General features: G+C 36.3%; 3 protein-coding genes across 3 annotated transcripts; 1 reads left to right on the forward strand and 2 right to left on the reverse strand.

The window, feature by feature from the left end:
• Positions 1-3,170: 3,170 nt before the first annotated feature.
• LOC113227681 (gastrula zinc finger protein XlCGF26.1-like) lies at positions 3,171-7,753 on the reverse strand. The gene is made up of 3 exons (XM_026460651.1): positions 7,750-7,753; positions 5,390-6,179; positions 3,171-4,961 (listed from the first exon to the last, which is right to left on the reverse strand). Exons 1-3 carry the CDS (start codon positions 7,751-7,753, stop codon positions 4,061-4,063), a joined length of 1,695 nt encoding a protein of 564 aa, XP_026316436.1. The 3' UTR covers positions 3,171-4,060.
• A 329-nt stretch (positions 7,754-8,082) lies between these two features.
• On the forward strand, positions 8,083-14,722 carry LOC113227674 (zinc finger protein 729-like). The gene is made up of 4 exons (XM_026460645.1): positions 8,083-8,724; positions 8,888-9,110; positions 10,073-10,230; positions 12,670-14,722. The coding sequence occupies exons 1-4, from the start codon at positions 8,099-8,101 to the stop codon at positions 13,643-13,645; spliced, it is 1,983 nt and encodes a 660-aa protein (XP_026316430.1). The 5' UTR covers positions 8,083-8,098; the 3' UTR covers positions 13,646-14,722.
• Positions 14,723-17,392: 2,670 nt separating this feature from the next.
• Positions 17,393-20,373, reverse strand: LOC113227682 (protein ANTAGONIST OF LIKE HETEROCHROMATIN PROTEIN 1-like). The gene is made up of 2 exons (XM_026460652.1): positions 20,258-20,373; positions 17,393-18,965 (listed from the first exon to the last, which is right to left on the reverse strand). The coding sequence occupies exons 1-2, from the start codon at positions 20,371-20,373 to the stop codon at positions 18,071-18,073; spliced, it is 1,011 nt and encodes a 336-aa protein (XP_026316437.1). The 3' UTR covers positions 17,393-18,070.
• Between the last annotated feature and the right edge of the window lie 508 nt (positions 20,374-20,881).

The following is a 20,881-nucleotide window of genomic DNA, read 5'->3' on the forward strand; positions in this document are numbered from 1 at the left end:
CAAATGGACGCAACGGACAAACTTTGACTTTGACATTTCCCACTACCCCAGCGCATACGCCTGAACGCACCGGGGTAACGGCAAACTATGGTGCATAACCGGTGGATTCCATCCCATCTATTCCTCCCACCACGGTCACCACGGTATCCTCTAATGTGTTCTTGAATACTGCAGGGAGATGCGCTCCGACGTCGGCAGCCTTATTTGCAATGTAACATCCGTCTCAATCTCCGTTAGCGCATAAGCCAGGGATACAGTTGTGACTGCCTTAGACCAATGCTCTAAGTGACCTGCCATATACCAGGGAAGGAAGAAGGGCGCATTATTTATTAAATTTGGGTATTTTACAAGTTAACAAGTAGACAATTTGAATATTCCACTTAAAGAATTATATGTATACAGAATGTAAAGGAAATTATACATTAACACAATTTGACTGAGGCTCAAAAAACGGATCGCGTCACTTGGTGCAATGCTATGCTTTCCAGATTCAACGAAGGGGCGTCAAATTTGATGTGGGACATAGTAACAAGTGACGAAACATAGTTTGCCACACGTAGTGATATTAGCTAGAACTCGAAACTACATACGGTGTGCCGTTCGCATAAAAACCATAAACACAAAATCACAAATACTACAACATCTCTGTAAACATACGAATACCACTTCATATTATGCGATTCCGAGCTCTCGCTAATATGACTGTACCTGATGTTTGGTAGAATTTTCAGGCTTTGATTTTTTAAATTAATAACTTCATTCAAAGGAATTTTATCCTATCAATATGTCAACTCGTTGAGTTCATTATCCTTTTATCACCAAAATGGTGTATGTTTTGCGCCAAAAAATAGTGTGTGTATAGCTGCTTTACAATACTTTAAGGGTCGTATTCCAGAACTCTACTCAAGGCTCAAGTCAGAACTTGCGTATGATTTCAAGCACTGGAAATACGATCCTAATGGCAAGGACTTGAGTATGGTTTCTAGTGCTATAAATCATACTCAAGTCCTGACTTGAGCATTGAGTAGGGTTCTGGAATACGACCATAAGAGTGGTTACACTCGGCGATACTTAGCAGAGATGCATTGCGCGGTACGCTTGCGATTTATAGGCGAATGCAATCGCTTAAAAATCACAAGTGTAGCGATGCAATCGCGCGTTTGTATTGATAAAAGTCGCCGTCTTTCCCTCCAAGGTTTAGTAGAAGACTTCACATTTGTTATTAAGCAAAGTTAACTTGAAAGAACTGAGCAGTCGAAGAAAAACAATTGTAAAATTCGGTTTGTGTGACACGTTTCGCATTTGTTTTATCATTACTATTAAAACCTGGAATACTATATTTTGCAAATGCGCTTCGTACATACCAGTCAGTGTAAGCACACATAAAAACTAGGACAATCCAATACTGTCCCCTGATATCTCATAAAAGGTTATTGACACCGATATGAATAGATAGAGTTGCGCTAATTTGGATTTAAAAAACTTGGGTTTGTTTTTAATGTAGTGTTATGGACTATTCACATAAAGTTATGAAGTAAAAAATATGCCAAATAGTTTGTTGCCAAAAGCCATGGCAGTTTAATGGTTTGTCCTTCCGCCTCTCGAGAAGATGATCGTGAGTTCGAATCTCGGCTCGCACCTCTGTGTTTCTCGGAATTTATGTGCGAAATTTAATTTCAAATTCACCACGAGCTTTTTGATGAAGGAAAATATTATGATCAAAACCTGCATCTCGAAGAAACCCTCGGAAAAGGTGTGGAGTTCGCAATCCGCAATGGGCCTGCGTGATGGACAGGTGGCCTAAGGAGACCCGAGCCCAGCAGTGAGACGTATAAATGGGTTGATGATGATGATGATTTTGTTGCTGTACCCTTTCCGTTACACCCTGTATAATTAAAAAAAAATCTTTATTACATTAGAGACATGGTGCGATCATCTTTATTTTCAGTTACTTCGTTAGTCACTTTGTCCTTCAAATACACCGCTTGTCAACTTTATGTAACTTTTAATTTGACCTATGACGTGAAATTCGGTTTCGTTTTGTGTGGGTCTTCACGTCTTTTTAGGCACTTCATGTACATTAGGTACTTTTCTATTATTATTGTCATTTTAATTACTGGTACGGCCTATATGAGTAAACGTGTATAAATATATAATAAATAATAAAAAAAAGTACAAAATAAATAATAATGTAACGGCTGACAAAATAAATAACGGTCATTTATGATAGGTATATAATGTTATCAAAATAATAAGCTTTTCTTTAAACAATCTTGTATGAGTTTTAATGATCAAAGATGTCTTCTACCTATGTGTACCGATCCGAGAGATATGGTATCCCGGAGAGCAAGTCCAGGGTACAGAGGGCGTCCGGGCCAAGCCTTCCGTCAATGATACGCCTTCACGGGCCTCTCTGTTGGACTCGGACTTGGGTAGTGTGGTGTCTAGCCCTTTGAGGATAAAAATGCAAGGTGGCCCGAGTTATGTGTATTTATTTCTCTAGTGAGTTTAATTGTAATTTGTAGTTGTCTATGTGTGTCCATGGCAACCGCGACACAGGGTTTCCCTCACGTTTCCCTAGCGTGGAGCTACGAGTATGTGCGTCATTGTTGTTATTCAATATCTGGAGTTCATAACGACATGTCTCATTTAACATTAGGGTGAATTTCGAGTAAAAAATATGGAGCGATGAACACATTAAGAATCTCGTTAACCCCCTTGAACTCTTGATATGCTGCAAAACTTTAAAAAAATACTGACCAAAATATCGATTTTTCGCTTCGCTTTTTCAAGGTTTTTCGATTAACGCTATGTTGAATGAAAACATAATATTTATATGAGAACGCAACAAAATCACTCGGGGCTTATAAAATGTCACGTTTCTTTGTATAGTCAACACCTTAGACGCACTTCGCGCCATCTCTATTTGTCATAATGGCATAAAATTTAATCTAACGATGTCGGTTTTTTCCCAACAATTACTTTAGGCCCAGACGTTATTTATTATTTTAAAAATAAAAAAATATTTATTTTATTGAGTAGATAGTAATTTAAATTCCGAATTTTTACTTCGCTTTTATTGCAATAACTCGGATTTGCTTTCCAAATTCAGGTTCAGTAGAAAATAAATTTAGGAAATATTTTACACTTAGTTTATTTAAAATTGTGCATTTTACAATTATTTTGTAACCATTTCGTCCTTAATAAATAATAGATTATTGCGATTCATAAGAATACTGTGATGCTTTGTGATCAACGGCTTGGTTAACAAACCAACAATATGCTTATATTAAATTAAAATAATTCACTATTATGGCAATTCCTATAATGAAAAGTATTTAGGTATTACGAATAACTTACTTAAAATTTAAAAATAAACTAAAACACTTTACAAGGTGGCGCGACTAAAGTAAAATATTGTGTGAAGTTTTAAAATACAAATTGCAACACAGAAACTACACATAAATAATACTGCATTTTAAAAATTAATAAATTAAGACATTAAAAACAAATTAGGTACTTATTAAGTTTTCAAGGGGTAGGTTGGACCCTTTCAGTCTTAAAACTACCCTTGAACACATATATAATTTTTTTCATGTACATTGAATATAAAATAAAACATTCTCATAGAATTTGACATACAATAGGCAAACTCAAACATTAATATGGTTTCAACTCGTGTAAATGAGATTTCACGCCAGTCACAACATGGTACTTGGTGTAATGGGCTGGTGTCCGCAACTCGGCCTCAAGGCGCCTATTTTGCGTGGGCCAGTCACAACTTTCCTCTAAATCTTCAGCATTTAATTGCTATAATCATCATTGATGTGCGGTGTTCTAGTTAAAGTATGGTGGTCATCAGGCACAGGCTACAACCAGAGGATATAAAAACTGTCGAAGCCAAGAAAGTCCTTCAGTTCTTGTGTGCTGTCGGCCTTGGCTCTGTACTGTAATTAGTGGTGATCACAATTGATAAGTTGATGGTTGCAGTGATGAGGGGCTGCATAGGCACCGAATGAAGCCACCCTAATAATAATAATGGTAGTCAGCAGACTAATTGCTATGTATCAGGATTTTCTTGTTTAATCACTTTTTTCTTTCCTCGTTTGCCAGGTATCATGATTTTGCTCTTCCACTCTTCCATTCCTTGCGTATCAACTTGAAATATCTGACCTGTTAAGGGGTTAATTGGAAAAACACCTTCTGGAGTAATTTTCTTCTTAGACGTGTCTAAATTATGCCGTCTCTTCATGTGTTTGTTATAATTCGACCAATTAGAAAACTCCATGCCGCAAGCTTCGCAACTATAAGGCTTAGCACCAGTATGCTGACGTTCATGGTTCTTTAAAATTTGTTTAAATCTGAACGCTTTACTACAATACTGACAGACGTAAGGCATGTTATCAGTATGTATAATTTTATGTGCATTCAACTGATATTGTAGTCTGAAACATCGTCCACACACTTCGCAAGAAAACGGTTTTACACCTGTATGCATTTCCACATGTCGTCTTAACATATTTGGGTATAGGAATGATTTGTTACATATCCTACAAGTGTGAGGACGTATTTGATCATGTGTCATAATGTGTGATGTCAATGTACCTTTATTGAAAAATGTTTTACCACAGCGGTCACAAGTGTAATTCCTTTTACGGTCCGATTTGTGTCTTTTTATGTGATCTCGAAGACTGTTAGGATTCTTGTAGACGTTTTTACAAATGTGACATGTTAAATCTTCTACTGTTATTGGCGTCCCTGGTTTTCGTCTAGGTTTTCGTTTTCGTTTCTGTGTGAAATACATTTCCGTGTGTTGTTGTAGTTCTTCTTTATTTGGTAATATTTCTCCACATGCTCGACACTGTGTTGTCATTTCTTTGAAGTGTTCTTTAATATGTGTTTTCATGTTATGCGTATCTGTTTGTAAGTCAACTTTTTCATCGCAATATTGACAGTAACTCCTGAAATTTCATATGAAAAATTATCATTTTAAAAAAGCAGAAAGTGTACAGGACACTTTAAAATAATAAGCAAAAATGCATATTGTCTACTTAAAGGTAAAATCACATAAGTGACATTTTCCACAAAAAACCCCAAATTAGGTACCTGTTGTAAGAAAATCACCATCTTTCGGCAGATAAATCTCTTATTAATTTTATAGCTTTTTTATTGAGTTTTGTTATTGAGTTTCACCTGCAGAAAGATAGTGTTTTTCTTACTTACCTACCTAGCTATATAAATAAGAGTTTTTGTGGAAAATGTAATTTATGTGGTTTTACCTTTGAACAGACATATGCACATTATAAGGAAATGTAAATATTTAACATAATTTGTGTTACACTATCTTCATTCTACAACAATAAAATTTATTATCTAATCTGATACTCACTTTAAATTCTTTTTATGTTTTCGTACATGTCTAATAAACCAATTAAAGTCATCTTTCTTCATGGTGTCTGTGCAATCCGCACAAGAGAATGCTGAACATTTTCCATGTGATGTTTTAGCATGCGCTCTCAACAAATCCACATCTGGAAAGCCTGTGTTGCAGTACGAACACAGCCAGGAAAACTGTTTCCACGATGATATCTTATGGTCATTTATTTCATTACCATAGTCTGCCACAATTTGAACATTCGGACTGAACGATCTATTCAATGCTGCTCCAAGTAAATCCTGCACATTCAACGCTTGTTCAAAGGTTTCTGAAGAGTGTTGGAGACTTGTAGTCTCAGATAGTTCTTCTTTTGGTTCTAATTTGATATCAGCACTGTAGTTTGTAGCACTGCGGCTGTCAGACGATACGTGTTCTTGTTTGATATTAGAAGCATGTTCAGGTACTGTGTCACATCCCAAATAATCGTCAAATGCGCCTCTGTCGTCGTCTGATAAATCGTATTTTGTACTTTCGTGTGATGAGAAAATGGTTGATAAAACATCTTGTGATTTCTTCACTCGATCCAGAAACTCGTAAGCTTTGTTTAAAGAGTCAAAGCAGATGAAACAAACCGTTTTTGGAAGGCTATCTCTTGAACAAATATCTACGTAGATTGCGTTTAAAAAAGCAAGCTTTAACACCACTTCATTGCGTTTGTTAGAGTCTAGTTCAAGGCTTAATAATTTGTCCGCGCTTTTAGGCTCAGCACAGAAGCGGCAGTAAGCGTTTTCCATCGTGTTAACTCATTTACATCGTAAAAATAATAAATTATAAATAAAACTTTTTGCTTTCCTCTGACTTCTTCCAGCAAAACCAAACAATTGATTTGATTTTTTAATTTTTGTTGACGTTCGCAACAGATTATATTTTTTTTCTTATTTCTTGGCACTACGGGGCGTTCAAGTTTTGGCCATATGATTCGAAAGGTATAAAATTTATTGTAACAGTGAAATTTACGAATAAGGAATATAAAAAGTGACACAAATATTTGGTTTTCCATCGGTGCCTGGCCCTTAGCAAAATCAAAAATTGAGTTAACTTTAATACAACTATAGTATTAAGTATTGGGTCATGGAAAAAAGTTCCGTTTTGAAAAAATCAGATTTTTCAGAAAAGTAAATAATTTTACTTAGATGATGAAAGGAAAAAAATCGTTTCCATAGTCTAAGATTTTTCCGAATTTTTTTTCCACTATTTTCCACATTTGACGTTGACACCTGTCAAAAGTAGAACGAAAACGCTACTGAACGAACACGATGGAGCCCAAAGGTTTTTTGCTGTTGTAAAATAATTTTTAACCGACTTCAAAAAAAAAGGAGGAGGTTCTCAATTCGTCTGTATGTTTTTTTTTGTATGTATGTTACGCGATAACTCCGCCATAGTGTGAACCGATATTGATGATTTTTTTTTGTCGGGAAGAGGGTACCTCAGAAGAGGTCCCATTGAAATTTTCTACCTCTACGGGTGGTAAACTAGGATGAATGACTTTTGAAGTCGGTTTTTTTAACCGGAGATTAGGTTATAAATCTTGCATTTCGGTGACTTTTAGTTAAACAAGTTTATTTTATAATTCACACAAAATAAAACTTCAAAAGAACGTAGAAGAATCGTAGAACATAGGTAATATAAGCATGCGAAAAAATATTTTTCCCATTTTTCGAGAATTATTCCGGAAAATTTCCACTATTTGAAAATTTTCGGAAAATTAATTAATTATATCAAAGACACAATTTAGTTTCTATGTTACATTACATTTTACAATGAATCGTATAGATCAATCTTGGATATTCATGGCATAAAAACGTTATAGTTATTTCATCGCAATGATATGACGACTAAATGTGGTGAAAATGTATTCGAAATTCTTTATTATTATTATTGATTCCCAAAAAACATTTACCAAATCCAACATTTCTCGAGATTCCACCAAATTAATTTTCAATTTCAATTCAATCAATCGATTACGAATTCTTTTTTTAAATCTTCTCTCATTCGATTCGAGTTTGACATATGATGTATGACGTCTGTATTGGTGTCATTGATGATAAAAATTGTTTTTATTTAATAAAATGTTATTTGTTTTGCAATTTATTAAGTATATTGTCGTTAATATTATTTCAAATATGGTTTCAATTTGAAATATTAGTATAATAGCAGCCATTTCGTTATCATAATCGAACGAATATTACGATAAATGTGTGAAAAGGTGTGAAATATAAAACCAAAGTGTTCCGAGGTTTGGTCTTTATTTTAAAGAAAATTGGTAACAAAATGGGCGATCCGCTAGTAGACGTGAGTAAAGCAAAACTTACGCATTGCCGAATGTGCGCCAAGCAGAAGAACTATGCAGAATTGTTAGATCTAACTGCGGACGTAAAAACGTTTGAAGAATATATCGATATTGTGGATTTCTTACAACTCGATTTTCTAGACTTATCCAATGAAACTTTGCCGAAAACAACGTGTGAAAAATGCTACGACACCTTTCAAGAAGCATATAAATCCTTTAAAAAGTTGAGTGAAAGTCAGCAAGTCTTAAGAAACTTGTACAACGTTAATGTTGATGTTAATGTAAAAATTGAACCGACTGAGCGAAGTACAAATTCCGATCATGAGAATAATAGCATTGGAAATAAAGGACTACCCGAAGCTTCAAATAACATGGTCAACGCCCAATCAAATGCAGATGAAATTGGTCCCGAATCATCAGAAAGCACATCTGGACTTCAAATTGATCCACTATCTATAACACATTGCAGATTCTGTGCAAAACAGCACAGCAAAACAGATTTATATAACTTATTACAGGATAAAACTAAATGCGATGAGTGTATAACAATGTTACATTTTTTTAAACGTAACATCAACTTTATAAATTCAAAACTGCCAAACAATTCTTGTCAAACTTGTTTCAGTGCTTTGCAAAAAGCCTATAACTATTTTAAATCTGTAAAACGAAACCAAATGATACTTAATAATATATACAATATGAAATTGGAGAATTTGTTAAAGATTAAAATTGAACCACATACTGGTGATGAGTACTCAGAGAATGACACACCTTTGTCACTTTGTAATATAATGGTATTAAACAATGATACATGGCTAACATATCCATGGGTTTGCAAATTCTGTCAGGTTGTATTTGCAAAGATTGAGGACCTGCGGTCACACGGCAAGGAACAGCATAACATGTGCCATGCATTCATTTGTGTGGATTGTAAACAGACCTTTGAGACTTTTGACAAATTTGTTGAACATATTCGAATTCATAGGAATATGCTTAGGTTTGTATTTTGAAGATTTTAAAATTAAAATATGAATTAGGGACTGGGCGCCACTATCAACACACATCTGCAACACCTGCATGGAATGTAGAGTGGTTCTTAATTCTTAATCATACAGAAAGTTTCATATACCTGGAATGAAGATATTTTTTTGAAATTTCAGCCTCTACTGTCAATTCTGTAATGCCGCATTTGAAACTTCGGACAAATGCTTCACCCACACACAGTCTCATTATGCCAGCACTCAGAAAATCTGCAACTTATGTGGAGAAATATTCCCCTTCCAGAACAGTTTGGAGTATCATCAGGAGTTGTATGGGAAGAAGGTGCAGGAAGCCAGTGGGGGTGGGGACAAAAGTTGGACCTCCTATGATTGGAGTTGCCTAGTAAGTTACCATTGTAGTCTTAATAAATATGCCAGTTAGGAGGAGAGAAATATATGGTGTAATAATATACCAAAGTTAAATAACTTGTTGGAAAATCATTTTACAATGTGAGGCATTTGATGTTAATTTTTTATTTAACATGATTGTCATTTTAAAGAAATCTAATTTGACTTTGTATTTATTTATTATTGTTACCTTCCTTTTCATTAATGACTTGGTAATATTGTGTACTATGGTCCTACCTCTTATTTGTATTTGGTTACAGTTTTTTCCTTCAGACACAATCACAGGTTGTTACTGAAATAAATAAATAGATAATAAATAAAGATGCATCACAATTCTCTGCACTTACAAAAGCAGATTATCTAAACCCGGAACGCTCAGAAATAGGTTAGGGATGGTTACCGACTAGGTTTTACTGCGAATCAAATTTGGGAACAGCAATGCGACGTCGCGATAAAATTTACGAGTTTTTGTTGGCGTTTTCGGTTTTTCAACTTTCTTTAATGGTCTTTACTGTTTATTACAGTCTATTACGTATATCGACCCCTCCAACGTAAAGTATCGTAATGTCGAAATTGCCAAGTTTACAGGGAAGCGTTTTAAAGTTCTGAATTCACTGAAACGAACATTACACGTGATTTTAGCATTTCTCAGTTTTATTCGGCAAAGCTCATTACTCACATAGAGTATTATAAAATCCTAGATATCGGTTAGATGATCTATGGTGATCACTCTTTTAGTGAATTCAGAACTTTAAAACGCTCCCCTGTAAACTTGGCAATTTCGACATACGATACTTTACTTAGGAGGGGTCGAATTACATTTGTAATATCCTATAATACTAATAACATCAAATTAGCATTGGTTGTACCCTCTGATTATTCTGAGACTGGAAGATACCTAACAATTTGGATGCGCGTTGTTCCGTGTCTTTTGTTTTATTTCTATTGTATTTTTAGGAATGTCCAACCCGGTTCCCGGAACTATCATCTCTGCGCACGCACATCCAATTTGTACACGAAAAATGTTTTGCTATGAAATGCATGGACTGCTCGAAAGATACAAAAAATTTCAAACTGTTTGTTGCTCATGTCACTATGCACAGGTCTTATTTGAAGTGAGTATGCCCTTAGTATAACTACATTTAGATAATTATTTCTTCTACAAAATGATAAAAGTTTTACTAAAACAATTTGCAACAAGATTGGCACTTGAGTGTGCTGGAAATACGGTTTGTATTTGCTACATTTGGAACAGACTTCCAATCCATTATTCCAGAAAAATAAACAAATCAATTCATTAAATTAATGAATCGATTTGTAGTCGGCAGTACGGTTGGTCATCACTAAACTGTCTATGGTCGGGTCAACGATCTGTTTGTTTACTTTTCTGTAACGACACGTACATTCCGATAGCCGAAAATTCGGTCTGATTAAGGCCAGGGGCGCCCATTTTTTTTGGGATAATAAATGATGGGACGAACAAGTCGTTAGCCTGATGGTAAGCGACACGCCTGTCCATAACAGTTGCAGAGCCACTCAGAGCTTCAAATCGCAAAGATCTCAGGGGCATTGCTTCTGCGCTCGTTACCCTGAGACAAAGTTGACAACATGTATGTGTCTGTAATTTCACTCATTTGATCTCAATTTTATTTTGATTTGGAAATCATAAGTATTTGGTTGATTTTGTTAGCGTTTATTTAGTCATGAGTAAACTAAAACGGCCCATTCACTACCTGCGTGGCAGTCCGCCATATCCTGTTTATAGCCCACGTGTGGAATCTCGCAGGACGCATTGCAGGATTGCAGGACCCCGATTCGAAACTCTTCGATATTTTAACCGAATCTTTCGATTGGATATCGTTCTCGAATCGAAGGGCGCTTTCCGAGATATTCAGAACATTCGATTCGGATACGATATCGTTATCCAACAGCGTTCACGGAGTTAGTCGGTGAAATAGATTATAAGAAAAATAAAAGTCCTGTTATATACATTTTTAAGACTTTAAATGCCTAAAATATAGAAATAATATAATAATAATAATCGTTTATTTTCTCCCATCATGTACATAATATAGGTTGAAGTGATACAGATAAAAGCGAAAGGATGGGAGACAGGAGCTCAAACTAGGATAGACCTGTGCTATGCATGAATTTGCATAAATGTGCTATGAAGAAATGCATTGGTCTTGCATTAAAATAAATTAATAAAATTGAACAAAATCCAGACTTTATTTAAAATAATAAGAGATTTCCATATTACATTCCTGCTTTGTAAACAATGGAACGTTCGGTAACTTTCATTCGATAACTGTGCTCTGAAGAACGTTTGTAGCCTCTGCCGGTCGAGAAGTTCCAGTAATCGTACGGGTGTGACGTCATTTCGATTCGGTTTCGAATACCACAGTTTGACGTTCGATTCGGGTGTTGGGAATAAAAATGAAATCGAATCGGTCGACAACTGAGTTATCGTAAGGTTCTGAATCGACCTAGGATGGCTTGCACGCTGCGACTCCATTCATACTCCTGCCTTAGCGCGGCGGACGGCAAGGCGGACTGCAATGCACGATATTGAATGCCCCCTTTTAGGCAGTAGTTTTTAAGTTTAAAATAACTTATGTTACTTTTCCTTGGATATTTTAAGCGAAAAATTGCCCTTTCGCGAACTTACAGTGATGTTTAGCATTTATATTTATACAATTTATATTTACATTTATAAAAAAACCGACTTCAAAACTTCGTGGAATTACGTCTATTTACCAAGTTTGTTTGAAATCGGTTACCGGGAAGCTCTCGAAACCGGATTCATCCCCTAGCTTGCCACCTTTAGCGCCCAGTTATACGAGGAGAAAGTTTTCGCGAGGCCGCCGCGCGGCGACCGCTCAGTTACCACGCCTTCACGTACATTACACGGCGCCCTCGCGGCGACCGCGCGGTAGATTTCTTTAGAGGAATTTAAATGTTGTTGCCTAGTAAATAAAATTCAGATTCATCATTAATGTACATGAGGTCGTGGTAACTGAGCGGACGCCGCGCGGCGGCCGCGCGAAAACTTTCACCTCGTGTAACTGGGCGCTAAAGAAATCTTTGCCAGGTTCGCCCGCGTGTCCGGAACGCTCGTTTAAATTAAAACGTAAAAGCTAAACAAATAGAGCGTATTTTGCTATGACAGTCAGACGCACGCGGTCGTTGCGCGGCAGTGACGCGGACTCCGCTCATCGACCGCGCGGGATGAGCGCGATGAAAATACAAAATAACAAAAATACAGTCGAATACCTCGAAAAAAGAAAACCCCCTTTTATTTTTTTTTAAGTCTGGTAAAAAGTTATATGATAATATTTGTTGCAACTTTTAGTAATTACTATATTCGGTATTCTTTAATATTGTTGCTATCCCGCGCTCTTATCTGCATCGAACGCCATATTATCAGAAAATTGTTCAAGTCAATTTAATATAAGAACTTGTTCTTTTGCTTAAATATCTTTTATTTCACACTGTTACCCAGTTGGTTATTGTAATCAAGCAGTTAATAAAAGAGAATATGATTTTATTTTCAGAAAATACTGCCAATACTGTAATATGCGTTTCGAAGTTTCCGAAGCACTAAACCAACACATAATCCAGCATATCACAAGTCAACAACGGCCTTGCAACATGTGCGGCCAAATATTCGAAGACAACAAAAAATTGGCAAAACATAAGCGCATGTATGCAGAAGGAAAGAAGAATAAAAAACAAAGTCGAGCCAAGGGAGGTTCTAGAGAGGAAGAAGCTGATATTAAGCCTATACTGGTGCAGCCAAAGAAACGTAGACCGAGACGAAAAATATCTTTAAGCGTTGATGATCTAACTTGCAAGACTTGCTCCAAGTTTTGTGAAACAACAACTAAGCTAAAACGCCATGTAATGACGCATGATGAGTCGAGACCAAGAGATTGGGCTTGTCAGTTTTGTGGTAGTGCCTTTCTGACTAGCAGCTCTTTAAGAGATCATGTAAAGAAACATAGTGACCGTACTGAAGAATGTCAAGTATGTAACAAGAAGTTTTACACCAGACATCAGCTAAAAGCTCACATTGTGACCCATTCTGAAGAGAAGCCTTTTGTTTGCGACGAGTGCGGGGCAAATTTCAAAACAAAACGGCGTTTGAAATGTCATTTGTTCAAACATACAGATTTAAAACCATTCCAATGTTCATTTTGCTTCAAAGAGTTTAAATTCAAAGAGAATTTGAAGACTCACGAGTACCAACATACAGGCGTGAGGCCTTATTCTTGTGAATATTGTGAGCGTACTTTTACAAATTGGGCCAATTGTAATAAACACATGATAAGGAAACATGGTATTAGATTGGCTAGAACTAAAATCACTGAACATGGAAGATTGACCATAGATCGAAGAACGGGAGAGGCGTCAGCCATAGCCACAGATACGAACACTAAAGAATGGTTGACGGAAATGATGAAACCGGAAAAACCCGGAAAAAGGACTAAAAGAGGACTTTTAAAAAAATCGGCAATAAGCATGAATTGAGAAGTCGCCGAAAGCATTCTTTAAGTCACAATTTCTTTGTAAAGGTCGATAAGTTTCTCGTGGATTCTATACACAATAGTTTAGGCGTCAAATGGTCGTGTATTTTTGAACGAAATTCGTCATCAACCTATATACCTATAGTCATCAGTATCATAGTATGGTTGTACGTGAATTTGGTTCCCAAAAATGCTGCAACATTAGCAATGGTTTACACATATCAGTATAGTATTTAGCAGCGCGATACTTTGATAGTGGAAACAGACAACCTTGTAGTGTGTATACAGGTTGATTTTGAAATCATTAGCATCCGTTGAACCTATCTTACCTTTACTCCCCTAAATACATATTTTAGAGTAATTTAAATTAGCAATAGTGTAAAACCATTAATTTTAATAAACAAAGAATCAAAACGTGACGCGCACATCACTGGTTCGATTCCCATAGTTGACTGCCTCCATAGTGTAGTGATTAGAAGATAGGCTATTCTTGGCTAGTTCTGCGCAGCGATGTACCCGGCGCGTCCTGATAGCGGTGTGCATAAACATTTAACTTTTTTTTGTGAGATCGTACAGTAAAATTTATGTAACTGTTGGTTCCTGTAACGGTCTTGCCAATTACAGTGCACTACAATTCATTGCGTTCACATTTAAATTAATCGTACACTAAACAGCAATCCAAATTCGCAATTCGCGAGACTTGCACGGGAAACGCCCTGTTTTGAATTTTGAATGACGGTACGGCAACACTACCCTGTGAGCCTCGTGACGTATGCGACGGGTGATCTTTGCTTACGAACAAATGCACGTGTTCAGTCAATGTTGAAGTTCGTAGACTCGTAGGACGTATATAATTAGACGACGGCAGCGTTTGATACTTGAATATTTTAAAGGAGTTTATTTATTTTTGTTTTATTATTATTATTTTATGATTTATTCTATCACATGGTATGTGTATAAAGATTTTCTGGTTTTCATAAGTTACAATATTGACTGCTTTGATTTGCAAAAAAATTGTCTTAATGTAATTGATATCATAAGTTGGGTCTTATTTTAAAAGGAAGCTAATGATTTCGATTTCACCCTGTATACTATGTTTTTATAACCCATTTTCATGATCTAAGTGGAATATAACGGCTTTGGAATGAAACGAATCGATTGCGATAAAAAAAATCTTACATAGTGTATTTTGACGACCTCTGTGGCCCAACCCTTTGTAGTGTGGGCGTTGGATGAGGAGATCTCGGGTTCGTTTTTCGATCTGTGTGCTCCATAATGAATTTCATTGCACTTGTACCTACTTGTAATAGTGGTAATTGGTGTGGTTTTCTGGCAGATTTTTTTATATGAAAGAAATAAGTGCACGTTTGAATTACATCTCGCCTGATGTAAAGTGCCAATGAGGTCGGCGATAAAACATGCACTCCTACATAATACCTATTCACTCTCACCTTCACAAGGCCTAAGTTATAGCGTTCAAGGAATAAGCCTGCAAGTAGGGAATTCCACTTCAAAGCCGTTCGCTATATAAATGTGGAAGCGTAACGCTTCGTGTGAATCATTGTAGTATCTACAACTTAGGAGTGGAAGCCCAGCCTACATCTAGTCCCCCGATGATGGAAAGGGGAAGGTGGAATTAAATTGTGCAATTCCATCGCATACTCCGTAATATACATATGGAGTATCGATAAGCAGGCAACTTCACTGCACCTTTAGTTACTTTATTATATCATTATTATTAGATGAAACTAATACAATAATAATAATAACGCAACACACTCATAGCCCCGCACTAGGGAAACCCTGTGTCGCGGGTGCTATGGACATACGCATAGACAACCACAAATGACACCCAAACTCACGAGAGAAATAAATGTAGGCCATATATATACTCTTCTCGGCCTGGGAATCGAACCCAGGACCTCTGTGTGGCAGGCATGGTAACCGTTCGGCCACGGAGGCAATAATGTGATCAGAGTACACACTTGAAAGTTACCAGTTTCCACCACCAATGGATCTCGCAAGCAGAGGATACTAAAACTCTTTCACACTACTTTGCAGCGTTTAACTATTGTATAAACAATAGGTATTTCATTATTGTGCATGAAATTATAAAAAAAACGTGCCTTGACCGCTTTTATTATAGGTTTGATTCGATCTTTAGGATGGCACAAAATATTTGTCTGATTTACCTAATTAAATATATAATCGTAGATAATATTCAATGTCATAATGTAATAAGCTTGGATCATATTAGTAATTATCATAATTAGAATATAAGGTGAAGGTTAAAGATAAGACTCGAGATACTCGATAATGTTGGCATTATTTCCAAAAATAGTAACCGATAAGCTCGATATTGTCTAAAGGTCTATAATCAGTTTCTTGTTATTGTTACGTTTTAATCTTGTTTTAATAGAATATAGCAGCCGCGACATGATAGCAATTTTAGGGTCGTATTCCAGAACTCTACTCAATGCTCAAGTCAGGATTTGAGCAGACTCGAGTATGATTCCAAGCACTGGAAATACGACCCTAATGGCAAGGACTTGAGTATGATTTCTAGTGCTTTGAATCATACTCAAGTCCTGACTGAGCATTGAGTAGAGTTCTAGAATACGACCCTTAGATTATTATCATGAAGTCTGTGGCTATAGCTTTTTGCTTTATGGTTTCTTTGGCTGTTGAAACGTTGAAAAAAATCGCTAGTTCGCTAAATCGCACCTATAAAATGACGAAGTATTTAATTTAACTATTAACTTGATTTTAATTAGTGTAATATTTAAACGTGTTTTAGTGTAGTTTTATGTTACACACATGCAACAAAAATGCAATATAATTATGGCTGCACCTACCGGTGAATGCACGCGTTGCGGAAAGGTACACTTGTGAGGAGGAGGAGGAGGGTACTTCGTCAAAAAATAGGGTTGATTCTAATCTATTTTTCCACTAAATCTGAGATTTTCTAGATGATTACTTAACAGCTCTTTTGTGGTTATTTAAACGTATAAATTAAATTTAAAAATTGTTAATTACTTCATTTAATAAGTGCAAACTTGCCGTTACATATATTTGAGATACTAGTTATTTCGAGTTTTTAGGTTTTCGCGATTGCTACACATTGGAAACATAACGTCCCAGTACTTTTTAAAAAGCGCTAACAAATACCTTAACGAAAATAACTATTGCGAGACTATGCTATTTTTGGAACACGCTCGGTCCAGCAATTGTTTATTTACTGTTCTCTGCCATAATGGACATGGGCAAGCTTGAAACTAAAGATTAAAAAAGAACGGTCGAAAATCCAGTGTCAAGGTTGATGTGCTCTAGACTGTGCTATTGAAGTTTAAGAAGATTGTATTTCCACTGTACAGTTTTGGAACAAATAGAGTAAAAGCTTTTTCGTTATTATAGAATTTTCTTAATTTACTTGTATTTGTGTCTAGCACGATAGATATTGAACATAATATATTCAGGACAGTAAAATAGAGTTGCATCGTACGCCATTTTTAATTATTTACAGTTGGTATTTCACGTTAATGAAAGGTTTGGTTTAATTTCTATAGTGTTATTAAGACTTAATAAATAACACTAATAATTGAAGTTAAAATAAATAGTTTAACGACTTGATCCTTAGTTTTATTTCGGAAAATACTTTTGTATTATCGCACCGTTAAAACAATAGTGTATTAGGCTCAACTCACACCAAAAGCGCGGCGAAGGGCAGCGAAGCGAAGCGCGGTTTGAGTGTCATTTGAATTTTTACTTTATTCTCATTACTATAATATTTATTTTCGCATGAGAAACTCGAACGAGTCGAGCTAATGCCCGCGGCGCCGCGGGACTTCCCGCGAATTCCATGAACGGAGTCGTGCGACTGCGCGAGAAGGCGCGGGAACTCCCGAGAATGCTCTAGCAGTAGCGAGCGGCCGCCGGCAACATCCCGCCACTCGCGCCCGCTCCCCGCGCGCGTCTGTTGCGAGCGCGCGAGTATTCGCATTCATTCCTTGCAGTGCGTTGAATACAGAAGTGATGGAAATGGATGAAGAAAAGCTTATTTATTTAGTCCAAATGTACGACTGCCTATACAATATAAAATCAAGACATTACAGCGATAAACACATAAAAAATAACGCTTGGCAAAAAGTAGGCGCTGAAATGAATATGTCTGGTATGTATTCGTTTAATAATTTTTATTCGAAAATTAAAATAAAACATTTTTACGGCCTGTCCAGGAGGGCGAATTCGCCACGTATGATTTTACGTGCGTAGGATTTGCGACGAATTCGCCCGTCTGGACCAACATTTTAATTACAATAAAAAAAAAACTCTAAATTGTTGCGATGACGTCAGGAAATCGTAGAACTCGTTATTTTACATAGGGCGCAGTATTTTGTAAAGCTTTACACCATTTTGTTGTTAAATCTATTTAACTACGAGAAATCATTTCGTTTTGCCAAGAAACGGCACCACAAGAATTAAAATAAGTTTTAAATTTATCTCTTATACACATAGCATTTTCTCGGGAAACAGTATTCTCTTCAAGATTTTGTAATATACTATTTATTGGCACTGTTTCAATTATGTTCTCAAATATTTCATCATTTCTTAGATAATTATGCAAACAAGTGCACGCTAGTATCATAATGTCCAGGTATTTGGGTTGCATTCTAATTCTCTTTTGAAAAATCTCAAATTTTTGTGTTAGTATTCCGAAACTGCTCTCTACAATACGTCTTGCAAGGCTTAGGCGATAGTTAAATATTTTCTTCTCGGCGTCTGTCGACACTTGGCTTCCAGGAAAAGGTCTCATTATGTGTTCATGTAACGGGAAAGCCTCATCTCCAACAAAAACATGTGGCAATGCTTCTGTCGTACCTGGCAAACATTTATTAGGTGGTATATCCAGTGTATTATTATTCAATGATTGTCCTAATTTGGAGCTGCTTAAAATGCCACTATCACTATTGCGACCGTATGCTCCAATATCGACTACAATGAATCGGTAATTTGCATCAGCTACGGCTAACAAAACTACACTGAAAAATTTTTTGTAGTTGTAAAATTGACTGCCACTGTTCCAAGGTGGTCTTATATTAACATGTTTGCCATCTATGGCTCCTATGCAGTTAGGGAAATTCCATTGAGTTTCAAATTCTTTTGCTAGTTTGGTCCATAGCTCAGCTGTTGGTTTTGGCATAACTCGCGGCCGTAAATACTTCCATATCGCGGAACAAGTTTCGTGAACAATTACAAGTACAGTACTATATCCCATTCGATACTCGTGAGCTAGCGCTTTGAAACTGATAGCAGTAGTTAAAAATCTGAAACAAAATATAATTATTATTACCAGATATACACATATCGACAAATTAAGAGTAACAGCCCCGGTAGTTTGTCTACTTTAGTCCGTGTGTATAAATTATTATTTAGATTAATATGTTACCATTATTAAAACCATAATAAGATTGTTATATTAATAATTACATAACTATAATTTTCAGTGGAGGATTGCCAAAAGGCTTGGAAGAAATTACGAGATAGTTACAGAAAGGGCGTTTCATTAAGAGAGAGTAGAAGTGGGTCAGCTAGGACAGTAGAACGCCCATTAAAATTTGAAAAAGAGTTAGAATTTATAAAACCTTTCATGAAAAGCAAACAACAAATATCAAATTTAACGAGTTCGCCAGAAGATTCAGATATTACCACAGATGACGAATATCAGTCAATGTCACCAAGACCGCAGTCGCAGCCGTCACCACGGCCACAGTCACAGCTTTCAAACCGGACTACTTCACCCAACGAACAGCCTTCCAAAATGTCAAATTTATTGTTAAAACAATATATTGAAAGAAAGCAAATAGAAGATGACCCAACCATTAGTTTTTTCTTAACTATGGGCCGAACTGTGAAAACAATGTCTAAAAATATTCAAGCCAAATTAAAGGGCGAAATTTTCCGCCTTATAAATGAAACGGAAATAAGACTTGCCGATGACACCGGTGGTAACATGACACGTGATACAGCTGAATTCAACTTATCTGCCAAAGGAAATAATACAACCATGCCATCTATTTCAAAGTATCCGTTGGAAACAACCAGTATCAGTCCTAGATCTGTGACAGAAAATTACAATGAAACAAATATTCCAACCACAACCTTTTCATACACACCATTGACTTACAATTATAATACACACCATCAATAATACCGGCTGCAGAAAAAACATCTATTACATCTTTTTCATACAAACCATCCAAAATACCGTCAACTTCAACAAGTTATCAAGAAACGAACCCAGAAAATATCTACGAGACAAACTCCCCGATTAATTCAAACTTAACTTCCAGATCTAGTTCATTCGATCCATCTCCGTCGCCTTATATACCACACGCTATATCGAAATCACAACAAAGATCCTCTGATTCTGTATTGCGTGAAGAGGATTACGAAACCAATATCGATATGACATTTGACTTTTAAAGAACTGTTGCCTAAATTTTTTAATTAATTAATATATAAATAAAATTTTTAATTATTTTTTTGTTAGAATTGTGTATTTGAACAATCAATAAATATTTCAGAATCATATAATATTTTTTATTTATTTACTCACCTGAGGCAGACTGATAGTCTTTCTTCAGCGGAAATAGCCAATCTATAATTGGTATTTTGTTTTTGAATATGTGGCCTGAGAATTTTCAACAAACTTTCAAACTTGTCATAGTTCATTTTATAATAGTCATAATGAATGCTAGGATACATATGTAAATTTGTGCAAAATGTTTGAAATTGGCCAAACAAACGTCTTTTCTTCCAAAGGTCGTGTTCCCAAAAGTTTCTTTTTCTCATTATCTCTTCGGCTTCTTCCTCTTCAATTATATGTGCAATAATGATTAAATCCAAAATACCCATTTAACTGCTTAAACACAAGTTTCCTCTAGTTTTGTTGAAAGTTAACTGCGCTAGGAGAGCGGCCCGTGAATTCATCGCGGGCGGGCTCGAAAAGGCGCGCGGAGTCCCGCGACTTCGCGAGCATTCCAGCGAATTCTCGAGCAGTCGCGGGAATCCACGCGCGTTCTCTACCGAGCGGGTCGCTGCGCTTCGCTGCCCTTCGCCGCGCTTTTGGTGTGAGTTGAGCCTTATCCAAAAGTGTATTGTTTCAGAAATAATGAAAAACGAATCTTGCTCATTTCTCGTCAAGGGTTATTAAAGTTTATGTACAGGTTAAAGTTAGGTT

This window comes from Hyposmocoma kahamanoa, unplaced genomic scaffold (assembly GCF_003589595.1).
Source record: "Hyposmocoma kahamanoa isolate Upper Pololo Valley unplaced genomic scaffold, ASM358959v1 213, whole genome shotgun sequence".
In the NCBI taxonomy this organism is placed as follows: Eukaryota; Metazoa; Arthropoda; class Insecta; order Lepidoptera; family Cosmopterigidae; genus Hyposmocoma; species Hyposmocoma kahamanoa.